Here is a 19,596-nt window from a genome sequence, read left to right as displayed (position 1 = left end):
AAACAACCCAACTGCAGTTTGATTCAGTCATTTCAATGCACAACAAAAAAACATTTACATTTTGGAACCAAACTCTTCATTTCTTTGTATCACATTTTGAATTAAAATCTAAATGAGAATTCTGAGGCAGGAGTCACATTGATCAATAAAACAGCACTGCTGCCCTCTAGTGTTTCAAACCTGCAACTGATACGAATCCAGTGATTTGAGTTGAATAGAAATCGGACCAAAGTAAATCAAGGACGATATCATTTCATCAAAAATATTTATTAGATAGAACAGATATAAAAACAGTTTTATAAAACACATTTTCTACCAAAAATTACAATTTTAACCCCAGATTCGATGTCAGAATAACATTTGAACATATTTGACTCGGTACAATGTTTCAACATAAAACAGTACATCAGTTTAAAAATGATTAAATATTATTTTATGTTAAATATAGATACAATAAAAAGCATGATAAACTGTTTGTACAAAACATCTTTACAAATCAAATATATATAAAAGAGTAGCTCCTTTTGCTTCAACATCATCACTAAGATTTCCTCTTGATGTTGAAAGTTATTCTTTGATAACACACATAAACAACGTTTATATTCATAAAACAATAACGGTTATTTAAAAATAAGACGAGAGAGTAAAGTGCATTTTCGCAATTGTAAAATGAAACAATGTTTAAAGAGACCAAATGTATGAGCTTTTGAAGTATAAACTCACTCTTAAGTGTTTCAAAAGTCTGAGAATGACGTCATTTATTTCTAGGCTTAAGAATATGAGTGATTTATATATATATAAAAGAATAAGAGTGATTCATAAAGGTTCATAAGTGTTCAGCTCCTAAATGATTGAAGAGAGCTGAAGAGGTCTCTGAAACTAGTTCAGAGTAACAAGATGGCAGAACAGAGGCAGATATCACAGACTTTACAATAAAGAAACAGTTTGTTGGAATGATGTGATGACAGGGAGTTGAACAAAAATATCACAAATTAAATGCATTTCAAAAGATTTGCAGCTATGATCTTTGTATAAAGCTGTACGTGCAATATAAAAGGATGTGAGCAATAATTATTCAAAAAAGTGTGGTAAAATTGTATCAAACTGAGCCGAAATGGACGCATATATGTCATATTTCTGCACTTCATGCAAAATAAACGTTTGAAACTGTCATTTTTACCATTTTTGTGAAACATCCTAAACAGAACTTTGTTAAATGGCTTTTTGTGCATCTAAAAGATCTTTAAAACAAACTGATCCTGTGATTTACAGCGATGTTGGACTCATTCACTCGCCTCTTTGGTTTTTAGTTCACTATAAACAGAAGAAAATCCTCCGACTTGAGTCATGAGTGAGCTACTAAATACTGAAATAACACTGAAGAATATAAACGTGTCTTTCCCTTTAATAATAAGCGACTTCATCACTAGGTAACACACAAATGAATACTTTCATCTTCATATGAATACAAGTATAATTTGCATGTTGTGTTTCCTTCATCATATCTCATCAGGTAGATGATGTTTGTTTGTAATGTACTGTATACTGTTTCATGTTCAAACACATGTTCATCATGTTAATAACTGGAGATGAAGTTTTTGTCTTTCCAGTATAAGATGCTGTCCTCACCCTTTCTACTCGACCTTCCATATGCCGATCTTGCCATCGTCCTGCGCAGCTCCACTGAGCACGTATCGATCTTCAGCCGAGCAGAGCGTCTGCACGCAGTCAGCGTGTGCGATCAGCTCCTTCTCCACTGTGCACCGCTCGGTGTTCACCACGTAGATCTTCCCACGAGATTTCCCTGCGGCGCTGCGTCCGCGACATCCCACCCAGATCTGACACAAGCAGAGAGAGAAAACCATCACGCACCTTCTTACATCAAAATACACGCAGACATACGGATACGTCTCATTTCGCACCTGTTTCTTGACTTTGATCATGCAGACGACACCTGCGCAGTCTTTCAGCTGGATTCTGATGATGGGTCTGCTCACGTCTCTGCAGTGCCACATGCAGATCTCACCTGCGTCTGCGAAGCCGGCCCACAGCTGCTCCGACTGCAATGCAGACGCATTCATCAGGGCTCATAGCACACAACAATCCACATCGAACTTCATAACAAATTATAGAGAAAATGACCAAAAATTAAGCAATTGTTCAACTTGTTAAAGGAAAGATTTGCTTTTTCACTTGATTAGATGATTAGATTATGATCTTTGCCTGGTGGACAATCTTGAAAGTTTCCGTGTCGTGTAATGTCGTTTGACACGTGACAGCTCATCATAGAGGAGAGAATCTCATTAAAGCGGGTACACATGTGTTCCATTATCACTGTCTTCACAGCGCCTACTCCAGAGAACCGGATGAACCTCATTTAAACTACATCTGTACCTCATTAAAGAGCAGAAAACTGCTGAATCCCCCCGGAGAACTCGACAGGTGAACAGGAAGTGACACCTTACGATTCACAGCGCCGTTCCTGCGGACTTCTGTCAGACCATCACGTGCACCTTTCGGAACAACAAACAGAAACAATTGCAATGTACGCATGAAGGAAACGTGAGGTTTGTGATGGTCAGACGTCAAGTGTTTGTGACTCACAGCACCACAACATGCCGTCGTGAATCTGAATGGAGCACATCCCATCACACGACACTCTGAACTGCCGTTTGACCTGAAGCATGAACACGTCCCATACGATCACACTGCCATCTGTGCTGCACGAGTATGCCACCGTCTGACTGAGACACGTTCAACATGTCAACATTCCTGTGTCGTGTCAAAATCCGACTCCCCGTTAGATTATGACTCCCCTGTTTTTCCCTACCAAGGTTAGGGTTCGGATTAGGTGTGGGGGTGGGCTTTAGAGATAGGGAACAATCACAAAGCAGCCTCCCGAGTGAGTGAACCAATCAGAGGTGGGGGAGTCATAATCTCACTAGGAGTCAGAGTTCGAAGCGTTTCAAATGATTGACAGCTGCGGGTCACCTGAACTTGTCAGCTCTCTCCTCCAGAGCGAATCCGGTGACGGCCATGCGATGCTCCGTCAGATGTTTATTGCAGGACGTGCTGCGAGGGTTTATGATGTAAATTATTGAATCCTGTGAGCCGATCCACAGCTGCTGTGAGTTCACCGCAAGCATACAGTTCTGAAAGTAAAGTGTGCATTCATATGAGAGCCAGCAGGGGGCAACACAACAACAACTGATATACAGTATGAGATATTACTGTGTAGTGCAGGCTGTCACTGAAGTTCACACAGACTCTCACATGACTGCTAATTAACACGCTACATAACACACGTCACCGCTCACCAGACGTGACGTTCCCACTTGAACAGAGCTGTGCTGCATGGACCAGCTGGTAGCATCAAACACCAGAACCTTCCCATTGGCCATCGCACACCAGAGCTTTGGGTTTCCACCTCCGTCCAGATCCGACACACCCAGCTGACCTATAAAAACACACATCAGTGTGCTGGAAACACTTAACACAGCACAAGAGTGTCTTACACAAACACGCGTTTCCTTTATAAAGGAGGTAATGACTTCCTATGATGCGTCACAGCCTTTAGAGTCTGAGGTGAACGATGGGATGTGTTTTTATACATTCTACATATAAAACTACATCTGTTCTGTGATACTAAACTGAATTTGACCACAAACAAATAATATCAGAGAGTCTAAGAACAATTTAAAGGACCATAAAACTGAATGACTTCAATTGAACTTATGACTTCAGTCATAAGAAAAGCTTTTCTTATATAAGAGATGACATGCATGCACCAGATTGTTATAAACCGAATTAACCCAGAAAGGGTGGTCCGTGATGTGCAGTCTTGGGTTTATTTTGTCTTGATGTACATTATCCCGATTCTTACACGGCTACCTAATATGAATTATTAATTGATATTATTTTATAAGCTCATCTGTAACTAAACTCAGAGCTGCATGTTTAACTCAAATATTAAACGTAAGCAGCAACATTCAAGATGACTGAAGTGTGTTATCAGTTTTGGCAGTGAATACAGACCGCCTGACTGACCAATCAGAATCCAGCATTTAAGAGAGCCGTGTCACATAATCTCCACACATTAACATTTCAAAGGTCTTAAAATACTTTTTATTTTCTTAATCTAATTTCCTTGTTGTGATATGTCTCACTTCTGAACATGGGCATTCCCTGTCATTCACAAGAGCCAATCAGAAGTCAGAGAGTTGTACTGTAGTAAAGTGATCTTTATCAGACCTTCAGATAAAATGAATCCAGAGTCTTTCTTCATCTCTCTGGATGTCTGGAACACGTGTCATCCCAGTAAATGATTCAGGATTCATAAAGCATCAAATCTGTGCTTACTGTACGTTTACATTACAGCGTCTCTGACACTCAAGAGACCTGAAGTTAAGACGTAATGACGCCTGGACAAACATACAGTAGTAAAAGATTAAACTCAGAGAAATGTAAGATGCTTGAATAAGTCACCTATGAATAAAGAGAAGAGAATAAACACTCTTAAAATATGGAAGAATAATTTTTGGTTCCACAAAGAATCAATCAGTCAAAGCTTTCTTCACTTTTTAATCATCTGAAGAACCTTTTTTCGCCACAAAAAACCTCTTGTGAAACAGAGAGGTTCTTCAGATGTTAAAGGTTCTTCTATGGTATTAAAGACCTACTTTTGAAGCTCCTTTTTTAAGAATAAAGGACTCACGTCAATCAGAAGAAATCAAAGTGACATGAACACAATTGAATATGAATGTGTACAGATTCATGAGTCATAAGATTTTTTCTATGCGATTCGCCGATTAAAGGAACGCCTACTCCAACACATGAATGTATTTCATAAATCCACGTAATGAATGACAAACTCAATCAATTAGATTCTTCTGGAAGCGTGTACATACATGTCCAAAAGAAAAGACAACACATTGTTTCTAAACATAAATAGTCGGCAACAATTTCACTTGGAGTACGAAAAAATAAACTAAAGTGAGAAAAACTGACTAGAAAGATTCAAATATAAACAATTCTGGAAACTACTCATAGCAAACTTTTTGTGTGTAATCTTTTTACCTAGAAAATTTCTGGGGGACCCCTTGCTTCCTTCTGGAGGCCCCCCGTTTGAACACCCCTATTTCAGACCCTTTGCCTGCCAGAGCTGTCTCTATCATGTAAAAGCTCAACCCATGTTAATTCCAGTTTTTTTGTCACTGCTTTTTCAAAAATGGACTTTCGTTTTGTAGAATGAATTTTTGTCGGTTCCACAGGAAAGTTTGATTGTCCGCCATTCGTGAGCACGCTGATGACGCATGACATCGGCATGAACGGGGTGCACAGTAGTATGCAAAATAAGTTGGCTGAAAATGTACACATGACCAGTCACAGCGTTCGGCCAGAACCTTTTGATTGGGTTAGAACCTTATTTTGGGTCCTACGCCTTTCACTCTTCTTGTTTGCTATCAGGATGTAAAGAGATTTCCAACCAACATGAAAAATTATTTCTGGACAGGATCACCCATCCTGCCTTAAAAGACTGATGGTGAAGCGTTTGTGGACTCTTGAGATTTGCCCCGAGCAGTTTCTGCAGAGCAGATTTCTAAACCTGTTCTCTTTTCAAGTTCGTGCGGGGGTGTGTATGTGTGCAGAAACTCACAAAGGAAAATGTGATCGGTTTACTGGAATAACACGAGCTGTCCGTCAACAAATCATCTATACACGAGTGACAATACCAAGAGAAACTGGTTAAACCTGGTGATGAGTTACAGTCACGACACATTTAAAATGAATCTCTAACCAACACCTGTCTGTCTCCGCAACCCCAGAATGAACTTGAATAAGCACAATGCGTTCGCCCTGCAATGCTTGGACAGATAAAAGGACTGTGGAATGAAAACATGTAAACGTTTGAGATTATAACACATGAATATATGACTTCACTGACCAGGAGTGTAGCACAGAACATCCACAGCTTGAGGTGATGTCACATCCAGTGACGGATTGATCTTGTGCTTCAGGGTCTCAGATGTCGTCTTGGGAACCATCATGGGAACTGTGACGAACCCAAAACACTTTCAGATGAAATGTATACAACAACACAGAGATGTTCCCTTTTAAAACATGTCTGATGAAGAAACCTACCGTCTGATTTCATCTTGTCAAAGTACGAGAGCTTGGAAGCAGCGTAGATGGCTTTCTGAGTCTGTAGACTGCCCACCACAGCGTCCATCAGCAGAGCGTTAGTCAGAGCCTGATCCATAAACTGAGGATCCTACAGCAGATAAATCTTCATTCTCTTATCACGGAAGTATATGTGTGTGAAAACATCACAGATCTACAGCGGATGCAAATAAACCACTGATCACTTCTCTATTTGAGACTCACAAATGATTAATTCTTTCTAATCCCCTATATTTCGGAACTAATCATTCTTCTTCCGTTTCCCATATTCTGAGTTTCTTTGCAAGAGTGCCCCCTGGCTTTTCAGATGTGGCCATTGAGAAACTGAGAGGACAAGAATCATACGTTATATCGCCCAGCCCTAATCTACAGCATCACAAATAGAACGTATCTGCGGTCATTACAACGAGTGATGAAACCGAATTTAGAACGACAGAAGACGTGATTCAGAGTTGACTCCTTTTTTCTGAAGCCTTCGTTATTCGTTCACTTTTGGCTAAACGACTTACATTCACACACAGCAACATTACACACTGAATGAAATGTCAAGTTAAAGACATTGTAATAGTTACTTTATAAAATAGAAAAAAGGTATTTTTCTGATTTCTACACTCTACCAGTGTCTACAAGGGTTTAGTAAAATATAAACAGATGATTCAATATTTCAGTAATAAATATATTCTGTGAATTTCTATTTCACATTTTGACTAACAACATCATGTCTGTCACACTGGAATTCCCCACACAAATGTAAACAACGAAATAACAGCATGGTGCTCCTTTCACTCCATTATGTCAAATTTGCACAACGAGAATTTGTTTCCAAATTGAGGTAAAAAAAAAGAATTATATCATGTTTTTTATTCTTTTATCATTTTTTGTTGTGTTTTATTGTGTTACTTGGCTGTATTTTTTTAGTTATTATGGCATAATTCGAAACAACCAACTGCACTTTGGACGATATTAATTGGAATGCAGGGTTAAAAAAAATGTATCTCATTTTGGAACCAAACTCTTCAAATGTTTACTGCTCCATTTCTCTTCTTTCAGCGTGTCGTGAGTGTTCTGGGGCAGAGATCAGTGATGGACTTCTTACCCTCAGGCTGATTACTGTCATTGAGTTCGTGTGAGAAACCGGAATGTGAGAAGGACCCCACCCTAACACACAATACATCCCCGTAATAACTCCCATCCAAACTATCATAAACTCTCTCAGTTTGAGAATCAAACCTTATGTTCATCTGCCATCTTCCTCCCGGCCCACATCTCTTTGATCATCATATGCCAGAGATCACACTCAGACTTCAGGTTTGCCTCAAACGTTTCCTTCCTGAGGGACGTCTTGATCTTCAGGGATGGGATCCTCAGAAGAAGAAACGCAGCTGAAGATAACTTCACGTCCTGTGTGGAAAAGATGAATGAAGTCAAATGGAAGAATTTGCCGATAGTGATGTCATAGAACTGTTGTTTGGTTCTCACCTCAATATCTCTGAACTTTGTGATCTCGACATATCCGGGCCGTCCCTCTGTCAGCAGGAAAAGCCTGCGCTGGGTCATGGCAATTTTTCCCACGCCGTGGCTGGTCTTGACTGAAGACGAGAGCTTGTACACACATTCATTGCTCTCCATGTGTTCCAGAACCACGGCCGGTAACTCCACGTCTTGAGCTGCTGCTTCAGTCTCCTTCCAGAAGTTATAGAAGAAACAGAAGATCTCTGGATCAACCTGCTTCTGCTGACCTGCAGAGAACACATCACATCACTCATCCTCAAAATCCAGCAACATTATTTGAGTTTGCTCATTATCTGCTTTTAAAACAATTACCAAAAGAAAACACTGAATAATAAATGGAAGGGCCGATCTTAGACGTGTGGGGGCCCTAGGCAAACTTGTGAGGGGCCCTTGTACAAATAAATAAAATAACATATAACTGTAAAAAATAATAAATAAAAAATAACTCAATTTAACACTTAAACCAATGAGGTCGGAAAGGAAAAAACATTAAACATTAATTTAGTGTACAATTAAATAAAAACGTTTGATTGACAAAAATAAAGCATCAACAATTCTCTAAATGTGATGACACAAACTAAAAATGACATATTAGGGCCTGTCATGGGCAAAGGAAATATACTAGACAATTATATGAAAAATCTTTGCGCAAAGAGTTGCTCCTAGTGACTATTAAGAAAATTCTTAGAAATGTGGGCGTTTCCCCTCAGAATTACATAACAGATCCCTGTAAAGAAAAAAGTATTTCAAAAAGCATCTTAACACTTAAAAGAGCTCTTAAGGTCCAACATTTTTGGAGTGGCGAAGAGCTTTCTTTAGCAGCAGAGAACATGAACAAAACAGGAAGAATGAGAAGAGATGTGTTGCAATGCATGACAATCCACATATTACTTTAAAGGTTTATTTCATTTTTTTGTTTTGTTTTTTGTGTTCAACTTTTGGCTATCTTTGTTTTGGCTTTCTTCTATAGCTGTTTTGATGCAATAAAAATTGCAAAAGCCCTATAAAATAAAATGACATTGAATTGAGTGACAGTGAGTTAATAACACGAAACACATTAGATGTTTATGACAGATCCTATTAGAGACACGTGTGTGTGTGAGTACGGTAAAAACAGGAAAAAAGACATGTGCAATTTCAAACTAATGACCCTATAATTAAAAGCGCTCTTTTTTTCCTTTTAAGTCAACCAACCAATCAGAGTCTTTAAAAGACTGTGTCATACATAACAACAGGGTCAGCCCCGACTCCTCACTAAGATAAAAGTTTTTTTCCTTGCTCAGAGCTTCTCTCAGATTTGTCCTGAATCGTTTTTAAGCTAACTCTCCTACGTAGATGTTTAAAGCTAAATTAAGAGCATTCTTAGAGAATTCTTACGCTCCCTGTACTGGAGAATTGTTTTGCAAGTAATTCATTTCATAATTTGGCAAAACTAAATAAAACTAAAAGGAAAATTCCATATGATTCCTGTCAAGTTGAATCCGCAAGATTTAAAAAAAGCGCCTTGAAAACATTTTAGTGTTTTTGACACGGTGCCTAAGGGGGCCCCTGGTGGTGCAGGGCCCAACGCAACCTGCGTAGTCTACGTATAGGAAGGATTGACAGCTTTCATTTGATTAAAAAATAATGTGAACTTTCTTGTGGTTTCGTGAAGAAAGTCTGGTGTTCAGTATGAGATCCGTCATAAAGATGAGATCGTTTCTGAATGAAATATCCCTTTTATATCAAACAGATCTAAAGTCTTACGACAAAAAGATTTTCTTTATCCATTATATATGGGAAGCGGTGACCTGACAAGAGCTGAGATGATAGAGCTGGATAAAGGACGCGGCGACTTGACACGACTTCACTACAAAATTTCAAATGCTATTAGATTATTAATGATAATCTAAAATTTACCTTATAAGTAAGTTTATATATTTATTATTTAGCTTTGTTGTGCAAGCACTGTCGAGATTGTGCAGAGGCAGCAGGTTTTGCCAGAGGGGCACTGGAATCCCCTGCTTGGGTCTGGGTTCTCGATTAGAGTTTTGGGTTCCTCGCCACCAATTGCATACTGTTTTCCACTTTTTGCCTGGGCGGGGGGCTGCTTTAGAATTCAGAAGTTTTACATAATTAATATTGCATATAGGAATTTATAATCTGTTTAATATTTGACCTGTGTTTCTCTCTCCTTTAACTTAAATCTATGCTTTCACTGTGAGTGCGTGTGTGTCTGTTTGTGGGTGTATTTGTCTGTGTGTCTGTCCGTGTGTCTGTAGGTGTGTGTCTTTGTAGATGTGTGTAAGAATGTGTGCATATTGTTTGTGTGGAGCATTTGTATGTGGGTATGTCTGTCTTTTGTGTTTTCCCAGGTATATAACTTTAGTTGTTTTGCTTATAGTCAATATGTTTCATGTACACTACTTTGTAATAATGAAAATTGTAAAAAGCTTTATATAAATAGTTAATATAAATGATGATAAACAACACCGTGACATGATATAAACCCATATCTTGTGCTCATCAGATATGGTGAAACGATAGCGATCAGCAATCTGAATGTGTTCTAGTAAACTCATCAGGAACTGGTCAAGTTGAGAACATGAAGGAAACGGAGATGATTAACCAGCGTAACGCACTGAAGTGCGCACACAGGGTTAAAGATCACAGACATGACGTCACAAACACTCATGCACATGCACACATGCTCTGAATGTATTAATGACACAGAGCACATGCACGCTACTCTCTTACCCTCCATCTCAAGGTAAAATACAGACTGCGATGTGGCTTCCAGACCTGACAAATCAAAGCCAGGTTTAACCAAACTCATCCTGGATGAAGACGACATACCTGTGAGCTCAGTCACTATCAGCATCACTCGGAAATCATCTGAGCAGGTGTGTTTAATACAAGAGACTAGACATCTTTAAATATTGGCCATCATATCAGTTATCTGATGTTACTATAAACATGTTGACGCAAAGGTTTCTCAACATTAATGATTCAAAGAGAGCCAACCGGTCACTAGATTGTAGATCAAAGCTAAATCAGATTTATTTCTTTGATGCAAGAAAATTGATTTCTAGGTGATGCAGGACTGAGAGCACAAAACCTTGTCTGATACTCTGATTGGTCCGCTGTGCTGTTTACCCACCCACAGTGAGAGCATCAAACAGTCGATGGATGGTGCCAAGATCCTTCACAATGCCCGACTCCTGCACGCGCCGCACAAAATCATCCAGATGCAGGTGTTTCTTTGGCAGTTCAAACCTCTTGATCGTTCCGCCATCCAGTGGGCGCGCTCGCTCCCTCTCATTGTCCCTCTTCACCCGGCTGATCAGACGCTTTAACTCGGTGCGTCTCTCGGCCGACTGTCTCTCCTCCACTGGCAGAGAATCCACCAGCGTGTTCACCAGCTGAGAGGGAAAGATGTCCACGTCTGTCTTATACAAGCTCTGGAAGTCCCCGAGAGCGTCCACGCGTCTCCCGGCGACGGAATTCACCAGCCCGCGCAGGTAATGATAACGGGCCAGGAGGGCGGAGTCATCTGGGGTTGCCATGGCGATGGCTTTGGTCAGACGACTGATGAGATCAGAGTAATAGTTCTGAACGTACTGAAAGGCCAGCGGAGGAGGGAATTCTGGGAGATTAAAGGTTTTGATTGATCTTGAGGGATTCCAGGTGCCTGTAAATGTGAGACATCAGTTATAAAGAAAAACAAGTTTCATAATAGTTTGTCATCAGCTTTGTTTGCACTTGGAAAATGTTTAGGCTTACGCCACATGAACGGTGAAAAAATTATTAATTAATCAATGATATTATAAAACATCCATAAGTCCTATTTTAATAACATCAAACGCTTTACTGAAACACAACGCATCACAAGAACATGGAAAAAAGACATTAAAAATGTTTTGTGTGTTATAAATAAGACGTTTTCTCACCGCACTGTGAGAACATGGCCTTCATTGACATTTGTCGGACCGGTGTGTTTAGTACTCTGTCATCAGCCAGGTTCGGCATGCTCATCCCCAGCCTCTTGTTCAGACCGTTCTCAGGTCTGGAGAACTTACGGATTTCCTCAACAGTGGGTCTGCGTGGAGACTCCGTCATGGCTCTTAACCTGAACACAACAGACATTACATTTACATTTATGCATTTGGCAGATGCTTTTATCCAAAGTGACATACATTGCATGATCCTACACATTTGTATTTAAGTATGTGCAATCCCTGGGATCAAACCCATGACCTTGGCATCGCTAATGCTAAGCTCTAATCACTGAGCCACAGGAAAGCTGTTGCACAAACATCACACCATCAACAGATCAGAATCATCTGAAATCTTCATGAGGAATGTGATGTTGAGCACTGAGGACTATACCCAGACATGTTTCTGACAACATCACGGCTTCTCCATTTCTTCAGGTGCTTAAACAAAATGATCATTTGCAGACACTTACAGTAAACACACACACACACACACTCCTCATTTACACGTGTGCACACATTCCTCATATACACGCGTACACACACACTCCTCATTTACAGGCATGTAAGCATGCACACACACACACACTCCTCATTTACACATGTGCACACATTCCTCATATACACGTATGCACACACACTCCTCATTTTCACCGTACACACACACACACACTCCTCATTTACACGTATGCACACACACTCCTCATTTTCACCGTACACACACACACACACACACACTCCTCATTTACACATATGCACACACACTCCTCAATTACACTCATGCACGCGTAAACAAAAACACACACTCCTCATTTACACATGTGCACACACACAAACTCATCATTTACACACTCATCGTTTACACACCCATCGTTTACACACCCTTCGTTTACACACCCATCGTTTACACACCCATCGTTTACACACCCATCGTTTACACACCCATCGTTTACACACCCATCGTTTACACACTCTTCGTTTACACACCCATCGTTTACACACCCTTCGTTTACACACCCATCGTTTACACACCCTTCGTTTACACACCCATCGTTTACACACCCTTCGTTTACACACCCATCGTTTACACACCCACACCCATCGTTTACACACCCATCGTTTACACACTCTTCGTTTACACACTCATCGTTTACACACTCTTCGTTTACACACTCTTCGTTTACACACTCATCGTTTACACACTCATCGTTTACACACTCATCGTTTACACACTCATCGTTTACACACTCATCGTTTACACACTCTTCGTTTACACACTCATCATTTACACACTCATCATTTCTCATCGTTTACACACTCTTCGTTTACACACTCTTCGTTTACACACTCATCGTTTACACACTCATCGTTTACACACTCATCGTTTACACACTCATCGTTTACACACTCATCGTTTACACACTCTTCGTTTACACACTCATCGTTTACACACTCATCGTTTACACACTCCTCATAAACAGTGTGTGGGGTTAGGGTTATGACAGAAATAGAAATCACTGCTGAAGTACCTGCGAGTCTCAGAGCGGTGGCTCATCTCCATACGAGTGAAGGCGTCGTCCCTTTTGTTCAAACGATCTCTCAGAAATGAGTGAAATATATGAGTGTCCAAGACCTACAAACACACACACGCACACGTTGAGTTTATAACTGATCAGTCTCATGTAATATTGTGTTAGACTCCAAACATGTGGTTTAGCATTTGCTGGAAACCCTTTCAACCTCAGCCGCACAGACGGGATGTTTTTCTAATCTTAAAACTTTTCATGACTTTATTGTATTCCTGTGATGTCTTCAGGTAATCAAAACCTGACCTTCTTGTAGATATTGAGATCTTCTGGCTCTCTGGACCTGAGGAACTCTTCACTGTTGAAAACACGATGCTCGTAGTTCAGAAACTCATGCACATCACTGCAGACGAACAAAAACACAAGCGTCTGTTTTTAAACACTTTGCAAATCATATTTCAATGATTTCGCACATGACGTGTTCTCAGGTGCGATTCAGGCGTGACAGGATTCTACTCTTCAGACTGAATGTGTGTGCGTGGTGTGTTAACCTGAAGATGTTGACGATCAGCTCCATGGTGACATTCATGATGACGGTGTTGAGCGTGTGTTGCCAGCGTCTCCTGTGAGCGCGCACATCATTGATGTCTGTGTGTGTGCTGCTGTTACACAACTCCAGATCATAATGCAGCTGCAAATCCTGACAACTGAAAAACACATCAGCATCACAGAAACGACATTTTAATATATACTACATCCGTGAATTCAACATTTTAGAGGTGAATGTTTAGTGCGCTACAGTAACACACGACTGTTGTTTCTCGTACCGGAATAAAAAACAATTTTTTGCTGCCTGCGGCACATCCAAAAGCTCTGGAGTGTGTGAAGAGATTACAGTTCCTTGATCGATGTCTATAAGAACCAGATCCTCAATTTCCTGACATCAAACAGAAAACATCAAGAAACAAGACAATCAACCAAAAACACGCCGTTCATCGGGAAACTCGTCGTCCATACCTCGGTGACATCATCAAAATGAAAGGTGTGGCAGCCCATCAGGTAGGCGGTGGGGGCCATGATGAAGTCCAGCATCTGACGGGACAGCACGGGCACATACGGATGCTGCCAGCGCAGAGGATGGATGAAGATCATGAAACACTCAGCCATCAGCGTGAGCTTGGACCAATCGGTGGAGAGAAACACCAGCCGGTGCTCCATCAGAAGACTGCTGATGATCTGTCATCGACACACAGATTGAGTTTAACATCCTGAAACACAACTCAACGGATGAGACTTCTTAATCAGTCTGTCAGCATCTGACCTGCAGGATCTGTTGGGGCTGGAAACACAGAAACGGCAGATGAAGATCAAGATCCACCACAGGCCGATCCGCATCCAGTCTCGAAGGAAGCTCGATGGCAAGAGGTCTGAGGTTAAACACCTGGAGGAAAGCACAGAAATATCCACAGGATGAGCGAAACCTTCTCGAAACATTCATGAGTTTGCCAGAAAATGATGTCAGCATTTACTCGCCCTATAGTCATTGTTTATGACTTTCTTTCTTCCACAGAACACGAAAGAAGGTCTGAAGAGTTTGGTTCCAAAATGAGATTTCTTATTCTTTTCTTATTCTGCATTCCAATTAATATCAAACTACAGTGGGATTGATTTGATTTACACTGCAAAAAATGACTTTCTTACTTGGTATTTTTGTCTTGTTTTCCAGTACAAATGTCTAAAATTCTTGAATCAAGATGCATTTTCTTTATGAGCAAAATGAACAAAGAAAATAAGTCTGGTTTTTAGACCAGAAATATGAAATTTCAGTGAATTTGTGCTTTAAACAAGCAAAAAAAAAATCTGCCAATGGGGTAAGAAAAAAAAAGTTCAACCTTAATTCAAGATAATTTTTCCGGCCCGTTCACTTCTTTTGTGCGAACACAAAACCAATGCAAGTGAAAGGAGGCCGGTAACAACATTCTTCAAAATATTTTGCACAATACAGCTTTAAAACAACACTGCAAGAACTTTAGAATACAAGATGCGTGGATGAATAATTCACCCTCACACGCAGGGCTCCCCGTAAACGTTCTGTACAGTTTTTCAAGTTTATCGTCACTGCGGCCAAAGCTCGCCATCGTTTAAGTGAAGGATTCTCACCACGTGCAGCTGCCCTGGAGGAGGGATGGGCACCAGTGCCAACTTAGCAGAGAACTCCTTCACCGTCTCTTCAAACTCTGACATCCGGACGGTCTTCAGCTGAAGCAAGAAACTATCAGGAGACAAAACACTCATTATCATCTGAATCAATCTGCTCTGCTCTGATACAAAACCCTGCGAGCTCTCTATGAATCATTTCAGTTCTGTTCTCAGTGAAAAATGGTTCTTACCAGGACAGACAGTCTCTGAGTGCATTATAATAGGGGTATCTGGAAATGATACATATGCTGTATGTCGTATATAAGCGCGGGAGTTTGGAGGACCGGTTACCATTGAGATGCATCACACCATCCTGGTTAAACTACAACACACACACAAAAACACACGAGACATCAATGAGAGGATCCTTTAAATGCATTTCTTTTTTTTTTTAAAAGCACACACGTCATCCGCTCCTCGCTGGTTTGTTCATCTATGCCTTCCAGAAAATCACAAGCGTTTTAATTCCATCTGCGCCCGCTCAAGACATACAGATGAAAGCCAGATATCTCACCTGAACCGGTTTACAGTACTGAGCGACCACTCCATGCGTCTGATTCCCAAACACATCCGTGAACACCAGGAAATGATACGAGTCTTCTCTGCTCTCATTGGTTATCCTCAAACCATCTGGCCAATGACAAAACGCACATTTGTTACGGGGACCTCTCGAGACAGACCGCCCGAGACATGCGTTACACACGGCTGTTACCTGGGAAACAGAGCTGCTGCAGAGCCATGAGGTCGATGTTTTGAGGTACGCTCAGGTCCTCTGAGGTGGCGACTGCTGATTGGCTGGCAGAGTCGCTATTGAAGGAGATGGGTCTCTCTCTCTTCTTCTTGAACGAGCGTCGTTTCTGGGCTCTGCTGAAGGCCGGAGCGTGAGAACTCTCCAGACCGTCACTTGAACTCTCTCTCTTAACAAACGGAGGAGCGTGAACCTGCAACACCTCCACCTCCACCGGGGGGAGCTCTCCGTCTTTGCCCTGAAGCTGAAACACCAGAGGTTTGTGTTAATGACGCGATAAATGGCTTTGAGTAATATAAGGATCACCTCTCATACCTGACATAATTCTGTCAGATGTTCGTCTGATACTCCCACAACAACACACGCCTCCAACAGACCGGACGGGATGGTGTCCACCATCACGAGACGCTCGGCTGAAATTCCCTGAGAATTTAATCTTCGGCTTTGGAGTCCATTGCTCTGGTGGGACACTCTTGTCTGCCTGTTCGAGTGATTACAAAGACATCTTCAGAAGTGCTGTGTGAGAAGGGCAACTACTGCATATATTAAATTGTGTCATGAACATTTCTAAAGGTCTCAGAAATCATCATGAGCAACTTCCTGAGCAGATAAATGCTGCGAAACACTAGAAATAACACGGAACGTGAGATTAAAACAGATGCTCGGCGTTTGATCTCATGCCTTACTCTTTGTAAACAAGCTTCTTTTCATTTTCCGAGTTCAAAACTGAAAGATCAACCAAGTTTCTGGTAAGTGGTCTGGTTTTATAGTCTGTTTTTAAAGGCGGCTGCTGTGTTTCCAGAGTTAATGATTTTGGTGTCGTGGATTGCCGGCATCTGGTTTTGATGTGAAACTGGACTGAAGTCAAGCTGAGAGTGAGCGAGTGAAATCTCTCACGGTGAGCACAACATCTACATTCATACACAACACACAGATGTCATTTATACGGCTGAAGTGACGTCTGGAACAGTCAAGAAAACACAAAACTTCTCCTGTCTGGACTTCAGATGGACAGTAAAACTACTGAAAGAACTTTCATAGTGTTGCGTTCTACTCAAACGCTCAAACATGTCTTTTATTCTTGCACGAGTGAGAAATCAGAGAGATTATATTTCAATAAATTCATTAATAGTCACACCACCAAAAATTATATTATTATCATGTGGAAACCAGTCAAAGGACATTAAATATAAGATCACATTTAACACTAATGCAACAAAAGGTTCATTGAACTGCACACAAATACTGGCAATTCTTTCCTTCATAACATTTCTTCTCTGTGTGACTTTTTACTGTGAGGTTAATTTCCTTCTCTGACGTGTGCTTTAAATAATGTTAAAGTGACAGTACACCCAAAATTGAAAATTCTATCATCATAACTCACCCTCGGGTTGTTTTAAATCTGTATAAATGTTTTTGTTCGATGAACACGGAGAAAGATATTTGAAAGAATGTTAGAATATTCAGTTCTGGGGCATCATCCACTACCACAGTAGGACACAAATATTGCATTTTTCTTGTTCTGCTGAACACAAAATGAGAAGAATTTGGGAAAACAAACTTACGTAACTACTAGGCATGGGCCGAATACTGGTTTCAAGGTATACCGAGGTTTGAAAGAGTTAAGGTTTCAAAACCATTACAATTGGTAAAAATAAGGTATGAGCTGTGTTTACACAAAAATACTTAGTAAAGTCATGTAATGCAATGTTTGATGTTTAGGCCTTAAGCAAAGGCTATGACAAATACTATTTTTTTTTGAAAGAGTATTATAATTTGAAGGCTTTATTTTTACCTGACATATATGTTCTATGAATGTTGGTTAAAAAAAAAAAAGTGTGTCCAGTTGAAAAGTTGTTGTTTGTATACGCAGTCATTTGAAAATAACACATTTTATTGTTGTAATTGCAAAACCGACATTTTTGTCAAAGGTTATCCATCACAATCTCATACCGGCCCATTACTACCATTTAATTTTTCCCACTATAGTAGTTAATGATGTCCCGGCCGGAACTGAAGGTTACCAACATTGTTCCATTTCTCTTTGTCTTTGTTCAGCAGAACAAAGTTATAACAATAAACGAGAGTGAGTACATGATGAAGAATTTTTGGGTGAAGTATCCCTTAAGGCAACAGTCCCACATATTCTACAATCAATATGGTGTTTTTCTAAGTATATTACTTAGTTTTCTTATATAAATTTTCTTACATTTAAAGTTTCTAAATATATTACATTTTGTTCTATATAAAAACATACATTTAAGATAGTTATAGAAGTTCATGTACTTCTCTGATTTTAACTTTTGAAGACACTAGTTGGTACTAGTCACAGATGAACATAGTATACACTATTATATTGATTAAGCACATGTTTACCCTTTAGATTCACTAAACACAGGTGTAGTAAATGACAATGTGACATATAGTTGCATTTTAAGATGTATGTATGTGCACTTCTTTATTGATGGAGCTTGACATTTAACTGTGGAAGGTCAGAAAAGGATGGACTAACAGAAATAGGTGATGTCATGTGAAACCTGATTGGTTTAAAGAACAATGTATAAGAGATGGAGTCAGATATGTATTGGTCAGACATCTTCAGATGAACTCTGTGTCTCTCTTTGACTTGTTCGAAAAAATTAAAGATTGAAACCCTTGAAACTTGGCTTCTTGGTCTTCGTGATGTCTCTCAACTTTTGATGATTTCGCCACAAAATGTAGTTGCAAATACACGTAGTTAGTTCAATGTCTGAAGTGAATAAAGTGTCACACAATTCTTTACCGAAACTCGCATGACTGCTTAAAGTATTAAAACCGCACACGGAGAAATGACGAAAGTTTGACTTTATGATGATAATCTGAGTGTTGCAGCTCACGCGCGAGCAGAACTTACTGAGAGAAACAATCAAGACACAAAATAACATTCATGAAAAATCAAAGAGCAACAAACCTTTACAATCCGCTGTGAGTCGATACAAAGTGTCGTGAAAGTAGAAAAAGAATCAAATCCTGTTAGTTTAACATAAGTGTTGAAGAATATGAAGGCGGGAAGATAAATCACACACAGATGCGATCAGAAATCGAACCGCGTGAAACACACAAACATCTCTCTCTCACTCTGTGTGTCTCTCTCTCTCTCTCTCTCTCTCTCTCTGTGTCTCTCTCTCTCTGTGTCTCTCTCTCTCTGTGTGCCTCTCTCTCTCTGTGTGTCTCTCTCACTCTCTCTCTCTCTCTCTCTCTCTCTAACGAACTTACTTTTTTTCATACTGAAGGCCAAACTCATGAATATTAATCAGATACACCGAGCTTCAAGTCACGTGATCTCATACATATTCCATTCACGCCTTCATGACGTTGAATCCACGTGAGGACAACGGGACGTGCTGACGTCATCGATGTTTTGAGACTAAATAATGACACAATAATTCATGAGACAAACTCAAATACTCCCTCGGGA

General features: G+C 40.2%; 1 protein-coding gene across 4 annotated transcripts; it reads right to left on the bottom strand.

Moving 5' to 3' along the window:
• Positions 1 to 251: 251 nt before the first annotated feature.
• On the bottom strand, positions 252 to 19,280 carry dennd3a (DENN/MADD domain containing 3a). 4 transcript variants are annotated; one of them, XM_056741858.1, is made up of 25 exons: positions 19,090 to 19,280; positions 16,455 to 16,620; positions 16,104 to 16,383; positions 15,906 to 16,021; positions 15,583 to 15,713; positions 15,353 to 15,464; positions 14,514 to 14,633; positions 14,210 to 14,428; positions 14,020 to 14,129; positions 13,744 to 13,899; positions 13,499 to 13,595; positions 13,196 to 13,299; positions 11,622 to 11,800; positions 10,832 to 11,362; positions 10,429 to 10,473; positions 7,660 to 7,919; positions 7,411 to 7,581; positions 6,142 to 6,271; positions 5,945 to 6,052; positions 3,318 to 3,457; positions 2,992 to 3,152; positions 2,605 to 2,744; positions 2,395 to 2,513; positions 1,923 to 2,060; positions 252 to 1,838 (listed from the first exon to the last, which is right to left on the bottom strand). In XM_056741858.1, the coding sequence occupies exons 2-25, from the start codon at positions 16,536 to 16,538 to the stop codon at positions 1,635 to 1,637; spliced, it is 3,855 nt and encodes a 1,284-aa protein (XP_056597836.1). In that variant the 5' UTR covers positions 16,539 to 16,620; positions 19,090 to 19,280; the 3' UTR covers positions 252 to 1,634. The 4 variants fall into 4 exon arrangements, 2 of the variants coding, with proteins under 2 accessions (XP_056597836.1, XP_056597837.1); XM_056741859.1 differs by lacking the exon at positions 10,429 to 10,473; XR_008905976.1 differs by lacking the exons at positions 252 to 1,838; positions 1,923 to 2,060 and having other exon boundaries at positions 2,605 to 2,740.
• Positions 19,281 to 19,596: the final 316 nt, after the last annotated feature.

The sequence above is a fragment of the Triplophysa dalaica genome, chromosome 25 (genome assembly GCF_015846415.1).
Source record: "Triplophysa dalaica isolate WHDGS20190420 chromosome 25, ASM1584641v1, whole genome shotgun sequence".
NCBI lineage: Eukaryota > Metazoa > Chordata > Actinopteri > Cypriniformes > Nemacheilidae > Triplophysa > Triplophysa dalaica.
Note: the sequence above shows the minus strand (reverse complement) of the source record. Positions and strands in the feature narration are given on the sequence as shown.

What these genes read in the sequence shown, in the direction of transcription:
- dennd3a (XM_056741858.1), bottom strand. Translation starts at nt 16,538, where the DNA reads ATGGTGGACACCATCCCGTCCGGTCTGTTGGAGGCGTGTGTTGTTGTG. An exon ending in CTCCAGGGCAGCTGCACGTG is followed by an intron (nt 14,634 to 15,352) that starts GTGAGAATCCTT and finishes GCTTTCCTCCAG; the next exon opens with GTGTTTAACCTCAGACCTCT. An exon ending in GGCCATGTTCTCACAGTGCG is followed by an intron (nt 11,363 to 11,621) that starts GTGAGAAAACGT and finishes TCACATTTACAG; the next exon opens with GCACCTGGAATCCCTCAAGA.